Source organism: Globicephala melas, chromosome 3 (genome assembly GCF_963455315.2).
Source record: "Globicephala melas chromosome 3, mGloMel1.2, whole genome shotgun sequence".
Lineage (NCBI taxonomy): Eukaryota > Metazoa > Chordata > Mammalia > Artiodactyla > Delphinidae > Globicephala > Globicephala melas.
In genome coordinates, this window is record NC_083316.1 from 91,497,825 (window position 1) to 91,513,623 (window position 15,799).

Below are 15,799 nucleotides of genomic sequence, written 5' to 3' on the forward strand. Positions count from 1 at the left end.
GTACCCCTCAGGGTAGGGAGAACAGGCAGCAGAGGTAGACATCCGGCAACTCTTCCCACTGCCACTAGCTACTGGGTGCTTCTATAATGGTATTTCAACTCACATGCAACCAAACAACAAACATTTACTGAGCTCTTGCTACTTTCTCGGTACAGTGCTAGTCACTAGGGATATAAGTGAATAAGATAGTCCCATCCTCACCGCACACAGACTCTAGACAGGTTGCTCAACATGTAAATATACAGTAGTAAGTGCTTTGACAGAGGCCACATGCACACACAGGAATGGCATATACTCAGTCTTGGGAGTACAGAGTAAAGTGCTATCTGATTTTAAACTACGAGGAAGAGTTTAGATAATAAAAAGGAGGAGAGTTAGCCACAGGGCAGCCCAGAGGAGGCAGAAGCATAAGCAAAGGTCAGAAAGAACGTGTGTGTGTGTGTGTGTGTGTGTGTGTGTGAGAGAGAGAGAGAGAGAGAGAGAGAGAGAGAGAGAGAGAGAGAGAGAGAGAAAGAGAGGGGGAGAGAGAGAGAGAGAGAGGGAGAGAGAGAGAGAGAGGGAGGGAGGGAGAGAGGGAGAGGGAGAGGGAGAGAGGGAGAGAGGGAGAGAGGGAGAGAAAGAGAGAGAGACAGACAGAATATGATTCACTGATTGATTTGGAGATAAAGAGCTTATTCTGATTGCAATAAAGAAGATGGAGTTGAGGGACCAAGACTCAAGGTAAAGAGAATAGTCAGGGGGCTTTTTAAGAAGACTTAGGCAAGGGGCCTCTCTTGTTCTACAGTAGAAGGGGAATGACTCCTTATCCTGAAGCAAACATACTGTCTTTTTGTAAAAAAAATTAATTAATCAATTTATTTATTTTTGGCCATGTTGGGTCTTCGTTGCTGTGCGCATGGGCTTTCTCTAGTGGTGGCTAGCAGGGGCTATTCTTCATTGTGGTGCACAGGCTTCTCGTTGCAGTGGCTTGTCTTTGTTGTGGCTCGCGGGCTCTAGAGTGCAGGCTCAGTAGTTGTGGTGTGTGGGCTTAGTTGCTCCACGGCATGTGGGATCTTCATGGACCAGGCCTCAAACCTGTGTCCCCTGCATTGGCAGGTGGATTCTTAACCACTGCACCACCAGGGAAGTTCCAAACATACCGTCTTTGAGGATACCTAAATATTTTTACTGTTTCTGGTAGTAAGGATCTAACAAAATCCCTAACGATCCTTGTTTCCTGGTATTCACACCCTTATGTAATCTCCCTGCCTTTGACTGTGGGCTAGATTTAGTGAATGGCTTCTAGTGAACAGACTGCTGCAGACGTGATGAGAAGTCACTTCCAAGATAAGGTTACGAAGACTGTGGCTTCCATCCTGGGCACCCTCTCTTGTGCTCTCTGAGGGAGGCCAGATGCTACGTTGTGAAATGCCCTTTGTAGAGACCCTGGTGGCAAGGACATGATATCACTGGCCAACAGCCTGAGGACATGAGGCCTGCCAATAGCCATATGAGTGAGCTTAGAAGCACATCTTCCCCGAGTCAAGTCTTGAAATGACTGCGGCCCCCGCTAACACCATGACTGCAGCCTGTGAGAGACCCTGAACCAGAGGCACTCAGCTAAGCTGCACCAGGTTTCCTGACCTACAGAAACAACAATAAATGTTTGCTGATTTTGCTAAAATTGTCAAGCAGCAATAGATAATTAACACATTGTTTGAAACAAAAGAGAAATAAGAGGTTAAACTACGAAACAAGGGAAAACCCATGTCCACACTAAAAAATGTTCCGGACATTCCTTTCAGTGTAGATACCAAATCATCTTTAAGCTTTAGTCTCCGTACCTTTCTATACAGCTCCTTGATTTTGGGACACTCACCGCTCTGTTCTCCCAAACTCTCTAGCTAGAAATCCAGATGCATTTCCTATAAGGAGATTCCAAGAGAACATTCCCATACCCACACTACCTATAGGCCTAGAACTTGAGCCCTGAGAATCTTTCCTGGGCCCTTTTATTATGGCTATGCCTGCACCGACACCTTTCAGAGGAACCAGAGAAATGGTAACCTGCAAGAAATGGTACCTTCCTAAGAAGTATTTCCCACCCAAATCATGACTAAATTCTGAAGAAATGAGCGTCATTAACTCTCTCTCAAACTCAAGACCTATTAAATCAGCCATATTTTACATCCACTAAATCAGCCTTGCTCAGTGTTCAAAAACATAATAAGTCCAAAAACATATCATTTCCCACTCTCAGCCTTAAAACGTGTGTAAGACACTATTTCCTACTATTTTCTTTCCTATCCAAACTTCCTTGTGAAATTTAGGTTCCATGCTCCATAAATACCCACACCTCCTCAACTTTTCACATAATGCTCCTTTCATTTCATTAACTGAAACCTAGCTCTTATTGGACACCAGCTCCCCCTGCAGCCCTCTCTCCAATATCCCATGTACTTTGGCGTCAGGAGGTAGCATAAGCCTATGTTTTCCTCACTCTTCAACATCACTTTGAAACTACTATTTCTCCACCTTCCGGTAATAGCCCCAAATCTCCTTGTGTTATAATCACTTTTCCCTTTCCCCAGTGCTATCACCTACTAACCACCTAATCACTGTCTTCAATCATTAAACAACTTTGGCACAAGGGTCACTGGCCTCCTTCTACTTCAATTACTGCCACCATTCTGGGTAACTTACGCCTCATTCAAAACCGTGGTCTCTCAGTTCTCTGGTATCTTCAGTGATGTTTTTCTCCTCTACTCCATTTTAGTCACTGACATCTATGGCTGTATCCTAGACCATTTCCATCACCCTAAAATGTACTATCTCTGAATAATGCATTTAGTTATCGTGTGTAACTCTGAAAACCTATTCTTCTGGCAATCTCCTTTAACCTTCCCCAAGAAAGTGTCTTTAAAATGATTGGAATGTCCAGTGCATGGATGTCTCTACATACTCCACCTTGAGATTTTTCGTGGTCCATCACTTCCGTAATTCTCTTGTCAGTTTTCAATATCTTTGCCCCATGGCTATTCCATCCCACCTGCCTGGAAACATTGCAATTGTAGATGAATCCAACTGCCTGTTTTCTCTACACCCTAATATGGACTGCTGAGCAGTATTTGAGAAATTTGAGCATGTGAGAATATCACACAATTCTCCAGGGTACTGCCCATATAACATTTATGGTCACCAATACACCTGGGCCCTTAGTCCTCCATCTGTAATCCTTGTGTTTCCCAAGTCAGCTCTCCCTTCTTTGCTCACAGTGGCTATTTTGGATATGTCTCCTTTACCACAAATAATTTTACCTTCTAATTACAGAGAAACAGAAGCTATCAGACAAAACTTCCTCAAACTTGCTGCCACCAAACTGACAAAATTACCTGCCTCCACACCCATCTCCATCTTCTCCTGCTATTGCTTCAGAGGCACCCCTTCTGCTACCTGAGGCCCGTCCCTTCATGTGTGCTCTGGATCCTTTCCCTCCCCATTTTTCTTTGCTCTTTTGGACCTTCAATCTTTTTCTCTACTGGCTCCTTCCCATTACCATTCAAATATGCTTATCTCTCCTATTTTATAAAAAGAAAAATAATCTCTCAATTTTCTCTCAAATCTCTACTGTGTCAATTAATGGCCTTTTCTCTCTTGGGCAGTTCACACTCAGACTTTTTGAGTTAGCTAAAATTGCTCTCTTCTACTTTTTAACCTTCCAATTTAAACCTCAACTCACTCCAATATCACATGGTAGAGAAGAAAGCCAATGAAACGGCTCTTGCCAAGATCAGCACTGAAGTTTTTGTTTTTTTGTTTTTTTCTGCGGTACGTGGGCCTCTCACTGCTGTGGCCTCTCCCGTTGCGGAGCACAGGCTCCGGACGCGCAGGCTCAGCGGCCATGGCTCACGGGCCCAGCCGCTCCGCGGCATGTGGGATCTTCCCGGACCGGGGCACAAACCCGTGTCCCCTGCATCGGCAGGTGGACTCTCAACCACTACGCCACCAGGGAAGCCCTGAAGTTCTTTTCTTGGTGAAACCTAAAGGAAAATTTTCAAGTCCTTACAGTCAATGGTGGATATTGTTAACTATTTCCTCTTTTGGAACAACAATGTTATTCCCTTGCTTTGGGATTTTTTTAGCCCAGGTCTTCATCTTCTCGTTCTATAATCACAGGGGATATAAAAATCTCCCATACCTTGAATTATCACATTTTTCACCCTTCCCTTTGATTCCAAACCCACTATCTAATAGCCTACTTGACATTTCTGCTTCATTGTCTCAGAATGAACATCTTGAAACTTAACATTTTTGAAACTAGATTATTTTCCTTCACAAACTTGTTCCTCATCTAGTGTTAGCACTGAAATGCATCACCATCCTTGTAGCTGCCTACGACAAAAACCTGGAAGTCATTCCTGACTTCTCCTTCCTCCTCAGCCCTCGCATCTGACACTAACCCTTATGGATTATAGTTTCTAAATCCTCTCAGATACTCAGATATTTGCTGACCAAATGACTCTCTCACACCTATCAATTCTTCCCTAACTCCCAGGCCACCATCGTCTTTCACCTAGACTACTGTACCTAATTTACCCAATCATTATTACGGTGTCAGAATAAATTAATTTGTAACTTCCTCTAGGATGAAAATCACCCTAACACTAGGTTAAGTGCTGTAGCGCTACGTACTTGCCCTTTCATAGTACTTAACACACTTTGTGGAAAATGCTCATTTGTCTTACTTCTAGATGATAAGTTTCTTGAGGACAAGGTAGCATCTACCTAGCCCACCACCACACCCGAGGGTTCAGAACAGCCTTGGCATAATGCAGATCCTTAGTAAACAGATCCTGAACAGTGATGAGTTTTATATTATCTTTCAGGTAAAAGGGCTGGGGGAGAAAGTTAACAGCAGAGTGAAAAATGGGCTAAGGAGCAGGGAGGTGGGGATAAGATGAATTGTCTGGAGGGGACCCCTCCAAGTAAATACAATTCCTTTTCACTACATGTTAGAATCAAGCATCTATCTTCTGATTCCCCTTTATTCACCCTTAAATATCCATTGCCATTACAGGCACTCAAATGTTTGCTGAGGGACCCTAGAAGGACTATGCCTGGCAGTTAAATTAGCACAACTGGGATACAGTCAATTTCAATTACACTTGCTGGGTTGGAACCCCTCTTCTATCCTCTGCTTGCTCACTTTACAAAGTGACTCAAAGGGGTTCACCATAAAGGTAGCAACAGTCTCCAACTCACCATGAAATCTGACATAAGAGGGGGAAGAAGCAACCACTCCCCTTGCCTTGCCTTTTTTCATACAAACTGTATCTGGAAGTAGTCAAACAGTAGATAAGGAGATGTTTCTCTATACAGAAATACTACAGCTAATTCTGTAACCCCTAATGAATTAATAGAGCTAGGCATTAAGTATCAATGGCTGCTAATACCACAAAATAGAGACAACCAGACATTTTGTGCTTCCTGATGGAAGACCACAATGCCATCTATGAAAAAGTCTTGTCCAAAAAAAAGTGGGGGGGGCCTTGAAACCAAATCCGATCACATCTCTAGATCTAAATACCAATTTATAGGAAATACAGAAGATAGAGGATCATGTCAAACTTCACCATGGAGATGTTATCAGCAAAATCCAGACTATGGAAAACACTAGAAAACAAATAACTTTGGTTAGTCAACAAACATAGCAAAAAACTGAGAGATAAAGAGGAAACCTATAGATTAAAAGAGGCTTCAAAGACATATTAACCAATCTCTGTGCACGAACCTTATCTGGCCCAAGTCAAATAAACTGAAAAATTATGACATTCATGAAACAATTGCAAATTTGAATACTGACTAGATATCTGATGCTACTAAGGAATTACTGTTAATTTCTTTGGCAGTGTAATAATGGCACTATAGTTATGTATTTTAAAAAACTGTTCTTTGTCCTTTTTCCCCAGGATTGCTTTAGCAATTGCTTTAGCAATTTCCCCAGGATTGCTTTAGCAATTTTGCTTTAGCAAAAATACATAACTATAGTTATGTATTTTAAAAAACTGTTCTTTGTCCTTTTTCCCCAGGATTGCTTTAGCAATTCAAGATTGCTAAAGCAATTCTGCTTTAGCAATTTAGCACAAAAGTCTTTTGTGGTTCCATATAAATTTTAGTATTATTTGTTCTAGTTCTGTGAAAAATGTCATGGGCATTTTGATAGGAATTGCATTAAATCTTGTAGACTGCTTTGGGACTTCAGACAATACTACAAAGCTACAGTAATCAAAACAGTATGGTGTTTGCACAAAAACAGACATATAGACCAACAGAACAAAATAAAGAGCCCAGAAATAAACCCATACACCTACGGTCAATTAATCTTCGACAAAGGAGGCAAGAATACACAATGGAGAAAAGACAGTCTCTTCATCAAGTGGTGTTCAGAAAGCTGGACAGCTACATGTAAATCAAAGAAGTTAGAACACTCCATCACACCATAAACTCAAATTGGTTTAAAGACCTAAATACAAGACATGACACCATAAAACTCCTAGAAGAAGACATAGGCAAACATTCTCAGACATAAATTATAGCAATATTTTCTTAGATCAGTCTCCCAAGGCAAAAGAAATAAAAGCAAAAATAATCAAATGGGACCTAATCAAACGTAAAAGCTTTCACACAGCAAAGAAAAACCAAAAAACCAAAAACCCATCAACAAAACAAAGACAACCTACGGACTGGGAGAAAATATATGCACAAATGATGCGACTGACAAACGGTTAATATCCAAAATGTACAAACAACTCATACAACTTAATATCAAAAAAACAGACAACCCAATCAAAAGATGGACAGAAGACCTAAACAGAAATTCCTCCAAAGAAGACATACAGATGACCAACAAGCACATGAAAAGATGATCAACATTGCTAATTATTAGAGAAATGCAAATCAAAACCACAATGAGGTATCACCTCACACCGGTCAGAATGGCCATCATTAAAAAGTCTGGAAAGAATGTGGAGAAAAGGGAGCCCTCCTACACTGTTAGTGGGAATGTTAATTGGTACTGCCACTGTGAAAAACAGTATGGAGGTTCCTTAAAAAGCTAAAAATAGAGCTACCATATGATCCAGCAATCTCACTCCTGGGCATAAATCCAGAAAAGAGGAAAACTCTAATTCAAAAAGATACATACACCCCAATGTTCACAGCAGCACTATTTACAATAGCCAAGACATGGAAACGACCCAAGTGCCCATCAACAGATGATCAGTTTAAGAAGATACAATGGAATTTTATTCAGCCACAAAAAAGAATGAAATACTGCCACCTGCAGCAACATGGATGGACCTAGAGAATATCATACTAAGTTAGGCAAGTCAGACAGAGAAAGACAAATATTATATGATATCACTTATATGGGGGAATCTAAAAAATAATACAAATGAATCTATATACAAAACAGAAACAGACTCATAGACGCAGAAAACAAACTTATGGTTATCACAGGGGAAGGAGAAAAGGACAGATTAATGGTATGGGATTAACAGATACAAATAATCTGAAAAAAAAATTACTGAATCACTTTGCTGTATAGTTGAAACTAACTAATGTAAATCAGCTATACTTCAATTTTAAAAAAAGTAATCTTAGACACAGAAAACAAACTTATGGTTACCAAAGGGGAAAGGGAGGGAGGGATGAAACAGGAGTATGGGATTAACAGATACACACCTCCACATATATAAATTAGATAAACAACAAGAATTTACTGTATAGCACAGGGAACTATATTCAACTTCTTGTAATAACCTATAAGGGAAAAGAATTGGAAAAAAATATATGTATAACTGAATCACTTTGCTGTGCACCTGGAACTAACAATATTGTAAATCAACCATACTTCAATTAAAAAAAAGTATTCCTTTTTTAAAAAAATGTATTTGGTTGTGCCAGGTCTTCGTTGCAGCACACGGGCTCCTTAGTTGTGGCATGCATGTGGGATCCAGTTCCCTGACCAGGGATTGAACCCAAGCCCCTCGCGCTGGGAACACAGAATCTTAACCACTGCACCACCAGGGAAGTCCCCCCAAAATGTGCTCTTATCTTTTGGAAACACACAGTGAAGTATTTATGCAATAAATGATGTCTGGGATCTTTTCCAAAAATAAAATGGGAGGGCAAGTAGATAGGGTACATGTAGATTACTATATTATTCTATCTGCCTCTGTATATATTTGAAATTTTCCATAATAAAATGTTTAAAAACACATTACTAGCAGCAAAAAAGGTCCTCCTACCATTTTCTCTCTTTCCCACTCTTTGTTGAAGTTCATTACTACTTACTGGTTATACCACTGGAGATCTGGTTCTAAACATTAAACAGAAAAGCTGAGGATCAATTCATAAATGAATTACACACACAGTTATATACTAAGCAAACAGGGATCTGATCTGTATAATTTACTTTTAGCTTTCTCTTTTCATTTAGCTTCTAGCGGAGATTAATCACAGGTCAAGAAACCTTATTTCTAGAAGGGATGTTAGTCATTCCTTCCAACCTACATGTATTTATTGTTGTTATCTACTATTTATCAGGGATTGTGGGGATATAAAAATGGATAAAACTGGGAAGGATCTTTGCCCTTCTGGAGCTTACAGTCTACTGGGGAAAAGAGAAATAATCACAGAAATAAACATAAACTGCAAATGTGGTCTGCAAAGGAGAAGAACAAGCTAGGACAGCCTTTAATAATGGGATGTGAACAGTTCAAGCCTCTTGAGAAAGTCATGCTTAAGCTCAGACACATATAAACCGATGTTAACTGAGTGAAGTGGGATGAGAAGAGCACTACATGGAACAGGAACAGACGGTGCACAGGCTGCAGAGGAGAAAGCCCAGGAAAGGTGAGGTCCTGAAAGCTCAGCGCAGCAGAAGTGCTGAGAGCAAAGTGTGACATAAAGCTAACACGCTGGGAAGGAGCCAGATTATACAGGTCATAATAAAGGGTTACCTTATTCTAAGAACCAAGGGACGCCAACAAAGGATTTTACAAAGAGGGTGATTTACTCATGTAAAGATCATTCCGGCAGAGTGGATGTGGGGAGGAAACCAGGTGAGGTAGAATGAATTTCCACAAAGTGGTAGAGGTAAGGGCACCAGGAAAGGAGCTTTGATAGATCATGCTACTGTGACCCTGAGAGTCAAAAAGATTATTTTCAGTTTTCATTAGTGTCAATGGTTTTTGTCTCTGGAGCAAATAATAAAACAAAGCAAATGAACAAACCTCAAGCAGCTGTCATATGGGTAGACCCTACTAAGACAGGTTAAAGGAATCTTGGCATAACTGAATCACAGTCCCACAGATGTATACCACTCATCTTACATTAGGATCTGGGAGTAGCTGTAGCATCATTAATTTGATCTTGTAACTTTGCTATGATTTTATGGCATATTGAAGTTTTACATTTTTATATAAAACCTACTGTTCCTTTCTCTTATGGTTTCCTACCCACTTCATGATTATAAAAATTCTACCCTCATTTTCTTCTTATCTTTTAGTATTTTTATAGTTTTCATTTTTGACATCAAATCTAATCTACTTAGAATTAATTTTGATGTAAGCAGTGTGATAGGGATTCGATCTCTTTTTTTAATGAATATCCAGCTTATTGGATAGGTGAGGCGTTAAAGTATATAATAATTGGAATACGACCCAAAGCACTAATAGTGGGTCTAATCCTAAGCAAACAATTTTTTTTCTATCAAAAAGACAGAACTTTTCTTTTTTCTATGTAATTGTAGGAACACATATTGTTCCCAAAGAATTCCCTAAACAATACACAAAGAAATAACCCAAATGTGCTATTTAAATATAATTTCCCTAATTTGCCATCTATAGAGTTTTCTCCACTACAGTGCTCACCAGTAATATTAAAATGAAGTATCTTTTTGTTTTAACTCAGTAAAATAAATTTAAGTACTCAAGTATGAGACACTTTAAGCTTTAAATTTCAATGAACTAATAGAAGCAGGCTCTTTTAAAATAACTAGTATCATTAAAAGTAACCTACAGACACTAAGGGAATATTTTATATCAACAGTAAGAAAATTTCCTTAAAATTAACTTAGTGAAATTGTATTTAAAAAAATGATTCATTTACAACATAAAATATTCATTGAAAAAATGTGGAGAATACAGAACACTCCAAAGAAAAATACTGTCACAGTAGGATGCATTCCAATAAAACTCTAATAGAAGACTGATGGCAACGTAACAAGATAATAGTTCTACATTAAAAAAAAAAAATTGACGTCTATAGTTTTGCTAAAGATGAAAATAGTAAACATCATTAGGCTATATTTCTACTCTGTATGAGCATTAGAATCATCTTTTTCAGTGATAGGATTTAAATTTCTGGATTTATGTAACCTTGAAGTGCAACATAAAACAAGAACTATAAGTTCTTATGGCCATTTTTTAAAAACATAAAAATGTCTTCGCAAAGAATGCCACAGAGAAAGAGCAAACCTATTCAAATACAAGCAATAATAACTAGGTCAAATCACATATGACCAAAATGCAGCTTAGTATTTATTTTTCAAAAAAATTCTTCTCACGCAAATCACTTCAGGCTAAAACAGAGACATACAATTTAGAGCTATAAAATATACTTAGAAATTTTGAAAGCATTATTGTTAGATATAATAAAGAAAAATGACATAGAATTTTGGTACCGAATTCTTCTGGAGATATCCATTCAAGACTAAGAAAGTAGATAAGATTTATAGATCTTTCTGAGAATCATCTCACTCTGTATTCCTTTTTAAATATTTAAATAATTAGAAAAAAAATTAAGAAAAAAATTTATTTACCTGACCACTACCCGAAGTTGCCATGTTGATTTCTGCCACTCCTTGACTTTCATTCTGTCGCTCAGCTTCATGTGAGCCGGCTTCATGCTTGCTCTGAGATGACCTCTGTTAATACGGAGTTAACATCATTACATACAAAAATGGTGTATGCTTTCTTAGCCCAGAGCTTTCCTTCGTTCTTGCTTTAAAGCTTTGAATGCCTCAATTATACAGGTTTACAAAAGCATGGAACTGCACTTTATACTTCATCAGCTCCAGCAGGGTTGACTGTCGACTATTTCGGTAAAAGGAAAGTGAAGTGTGTCCCTCGAGCATTAGAGCCACACAAGACAAAGGATTTTCTGAGACTCACAGAAACACCATCCTCCACCAGCTGTGCTCACATCACTATCAGGGATATAACCCAACTAGAACAAATAACTGTCTTTTCCGCAAGGTCACATGGCTCTGGCGTTTACTAGAGCTGCAAATATAAGTTAAACTATTAACCTAAGCTTAAAAACACCTTCTGTATAACTATGTTTATACACAGAATATATAAATACATCTTCTGCTAATAAAAGTCATATGAAACCAACAGATAAATTCTTAAGATTCTGATCTGAAAAAGACCAAAAACCTTTTTTCTAATGTAGCCACCATCTGCTATGTAAAATGAAAGTGACAGATTATATCCAGTAAAAGCAGTCACTTTGAAAAAAATATCACCGTAGAATCAAAGAAATAAAATAACTTTTCCATTATCTTTTATAGAAACAATCACAAATGTGCCTGCCCTAGGAAAATGATAACGCAAAAATAAAAATTACACTTTAAAAAATCTGACATAATAGTGGAAAACTGTATTGCAAAATGGCTTCCACTAGAATTTCTTTAAACATAAAGCTTTCCTAGACCATTTAAGATGTGACTTAATAATTTACCAATATTTCCATCAATAAACTAGTGTAAGTTATATATAGGCAAAAGAGAGGTAGTCTCGATAATTCAGAAGCAGAAGAAAAAATATCACCATGGGAAAATTACACTAAGAAATTCAACAAAATCAACAAAAGTAGAGAATACAAAATCAATCTAGAGACAAAATGAATCAAAAACCACTAAATCGGGCTTCCCTGGTGGCACAGTGGTTGAGAGTCCGCCTGCCGATGCAGGGGACACGGGTTCGTGCTCCGGTCCGGGAAGATCCCACATGCCGCGGAGCAGCTAGGCCCGTGAGCCATGGCCGCTGAGTCTGCGTGTCCGGAGCCTGTGCTCCGCAACGGGAGAGGCCACAACAGTGAGAGGCCCACGTACCGCAAAACAAAACAAAACCCACTAAATCCACTAAGATTTGACACTAACATAATTGAAGACGTCAATATAAGAGTACTGAGTATCTGCCATGTTGGTTACTTTCACTAGATGCTGGGGAATACAGCGTTGGCAAAACCAGACACTGCTCAACACACTCTTCAAGCTTCAGTCTAGTCAGGGATGCTATCAAATAATGAGAGAAATGACAATAGAGTTAAAACTTTGACAAGTACTCTGAGGAAGGGTACAGGGTGCTGTAAGGATATACACCAGAGGGATGCCATACGTTGTGGGGACTTGGGGGGAAGAGCTCCCTTAGGAAGCGTTGTCTGAACTGACATCTAAATACAACAGGAGTTCTAGGAAATGGGATGGGGATAGAAGGTGAAGGTTTTAGGTAAACAGAAGACCATATGCAAAGAAACTGGGCTGGGAGGAAACATGGCTTGCTCTAGAACATCAAAGAACTATAGTGTGAAGAGTAGAACAGAAAGATGGTAAAAACAAAAACAAAAAACTTACTGATTTTACTGAATTTAGTGTGATTCTCAGATGGCACTCTTGCCCTCACATAACTAATACCAGTAATACTAACAGGAAAAGGTGCGTGTATTTTGAGTTTTTAAAGTCAAATTTAAAATGGTCTAAGTAGGTAGGAAAGAGAAGAGACAAGTTTGGAGACTATGTATTAAAGTAGGTATTAGATAATGGTACTTTACACCTAGGGAAGCAGTGATGCAGATAAAGGCAGTGGAGACAGAGGTAAATCTGAAAGACTACATGATAGATTGGATATGGCAAGTGGAGGAAGAGATCTGGTGTCAAGAATTACTCCTGTGTTCCTTAGCTCACACGACTGAATAATGATGGTATCATTCACAGAGATAGGTAATACTAAAGGAGAATGAGGGTGTTTTGGAGGATGTGGGGCTCATAAGGAGGACTTAGGAGGAGAAGATCATTAATTATGCTTTGGATATGTTGGATTTAAAGTGCCTTTAAGACAACTAAGTAGAGATGCAGAGCAGGTACACAGATTTAGGAGTCTGGAGCTCAGGGCTAGAAAAATGAATTTGAGAGCCAAAAGCATACAGCTGGTGAGTAAAGCCCTAAGTATAAATAAGATGGTCTCAGGGAGGGAGAAAAAATAAAGAGAAAAGAGAAATTTGTCTTAAGGAATGCGTATGAACCAAAAAAGATGCCAAGAGTGTAATATTTCAAGCAACAGTGTTCAGTAATGTGGAAAGTATCAAGATGAAGACTGAAAATGTCAATTTAATTGGCAATATGGAAGTTATCAATGATCCATTTCAGTGAAACTATGAGAATAGAGACTAGACTGGTGTGTGTGAATGGTGGGGAGGAAATACAGACTTGGAGTCTAGAAACACCTTTGGAGTGAAGATTAGGAAAAGACAATGAGGACGGGAAGGGGACAGATGAAGAACAGTTGCAGGGAGAGGTGGAATTGAGGAAGGTTCATTTTCTATTTTTAAAGATAAAACTCGAGCATGTTTAAATTCCAATGAAAAGATGCTACAGAAGAGAAAGAAGATAAACATGTGACAGAAACGAGGTAAGAGTACAAAGTTCCTGAGAAGGCAGGAACTGAAAATCCAAAGCACAGGAAGGAAGGCAGAATGCTTCCTGGTAGGAAGGAGAGAGAGCTCTGACGATAGCTACCGTTTTCTCTGTGAAGGAGGAGATGAAATTATTAGAAGGACAAAGATTAGCAGACATCAGAAATAGTCATTTCCAGTAGACAGAGAAGGGCGGATCCAGAGAAACACAGTAGGCCTGCAGGACTGCCAGGCCCAAGTGATGATGGTGATAATGATGAAAATAATGAAGTTAAAAAAAAAAATCTAATGTTTGTTATGCACTGATCACTTGGCACCTATTGATTTATTTAATCCTTACATCAACTCTATGAAGCACGTACTATTATTATCCCCATTTTACAGATGAAGAAACTGAGGAGGCACAGATGATAAGTACCTGGCTTTAGGTCACATACCTAGTAAATGGCAGAGCCAGAGCTGGGATCACAACCCAAGCATTCTGACTCTAGAGCACAAAGTAATATTTAACACTTACTATCTTTAGTTTTCTTTACTTACTTACTTCCCTTTATTCTTTCACTGATCCTAGGCTACAGGCCTGTCTGTGTTCTTTGATCACTATCTAAAACTACTGCTAACACTGAGAACAAAGAGATTGTTTCTGATTCCTTTGAAAGAATAATCCTATCTAGTTTCCTTATTCCCATAGTTGCTGGACACCTTCCCCAGTTTTCTATCCTAGGACTAAAAAAATTAAAAAAACAAAACAATTTTGTTGAGGTATTTACATATCTCAGAATTGGCCCACTTTAAGTGTACGGATCAATGATTTTTAATAAACTTACCAAGCATCACAATACTCCAGTTTTAGAACATTTTCATCACTCTAAAAAGATCCCTTGTGTTCTAAAAGAACCCTTTATAGTTAATCCCAATTCCCACCCACAGCCTCAGGTAAATATAAATCTACTTTGTCTTTATGAATTTGTCTTTTCTGTACGTTAATTATAAGCGGAATATGTGGACTTATGTGTCTAGCTACTTTTATTTAGTAAAATGTTTTTGAGGTTCATCTCTGTTAGAGTATGTGTCATCAATTTGTTCCTTTTTATTGCCAAACAGTATTCCATTGTAAGGGTATACCATATTTTGTTTATTAATTCACCAATTGATACACATTTGCATTTTTCTACTTTGGGGCTATTGTGAATAATACTGCCATGAACATTCAAGTGAAAGTCTCTGTGTGGACATGTTTCCATTTCTCTTAGATAGATACCTAGAAGTGGAATTGCTGTGTCATACGATAATGGTACGTTTAATACTTCAGGTGACTGCCACACTTTTCAAGTGGCCAAACCATTTTAGATTCTCAGCAGCAATGTATGACGGCTTCTATTTATCCATAACTCTGCCAAAGCTTACTGTTTTCTTTATGATTACAGCCACCCTAATGAGTGTGACGTGGTATCTCATTGTGGTTTTAACTTGCATTTCCCTAGTGACTAATGATGTTTAGCACATTTTCATGTGTTTACTAGCCATTCCTATATATTTTTCTGGTGAAACGTGTATTCAAATCTTTTGCTCATTTGTAAGTGTGGTTGTCTCCTTATTAATGGGTTGTAAGAGTACTCTGCATGGGATTTTAATAAACATTTCTCACTGGCTATTTTCTAGAGATTGTTAAACCATGCCATAATTTACCTCACAGTTTGCACCCTTCTGAGCACCCCCCACCCCCAAATGTACGAGTTTGCCAGTAAAAAACCTGTCTGAAATGATACATAAGAAAGTGGCAGCACTGGTTGCCTCACATATCCTTTTGGAACTTTTGAGATTTGAATCATGTGTAATAATTACATCATCTGAATTATGTTCCACATCTAGACCCTAAACCAGAGTTGTCAGCAGGTAGGGCAAAGACAGTGTTATAAGATGCTTCAGGGGCTTCCCTGGTGGTGCAGTGGTAGAGAGTCCACCTGCTGATGCAGGGGACGCGGGTTCGTGCCCCGGTCCGGGAGGATCCCATATGCCGCGGAGCGGCTAGGCCCGTGAGCCATGGCCGCTGAGCCTG

The 15,799-nt window shown here is 38.9% G+C and overlaps 1 protein-coding gene across 19 annotated transcripts in view; it reads right to left on the reverse strand.

Moving 5' to 3' along the window:
• The window catches only part of APC (APC regulator of WNT signaling pathway), a 138,853-nt gene that overhangs the window by 29,346 nt on the left and 93,708 nt on the right, over positions 1-15,799 (reverse strand). For 17 of the 19 annotated variants that reach the window (XM_060296109.1, XM_060296107.1, XM_060296103.1 and 14 more), the window contains one exon: positions 10,865-10,969. The exons of the other annotated variants lie outside the window; for them this stretch is intronic. In XM_060296109.1, coding sequence (XP_060152092.1) covers positions 10,865-10,969 — 105 coding nt within the window. The remainder of the gene's footprint in view (positions 1-10,864; positions 10,970-15,799) is intronic. 19 annotated transcript variants of the gene reach the window in all.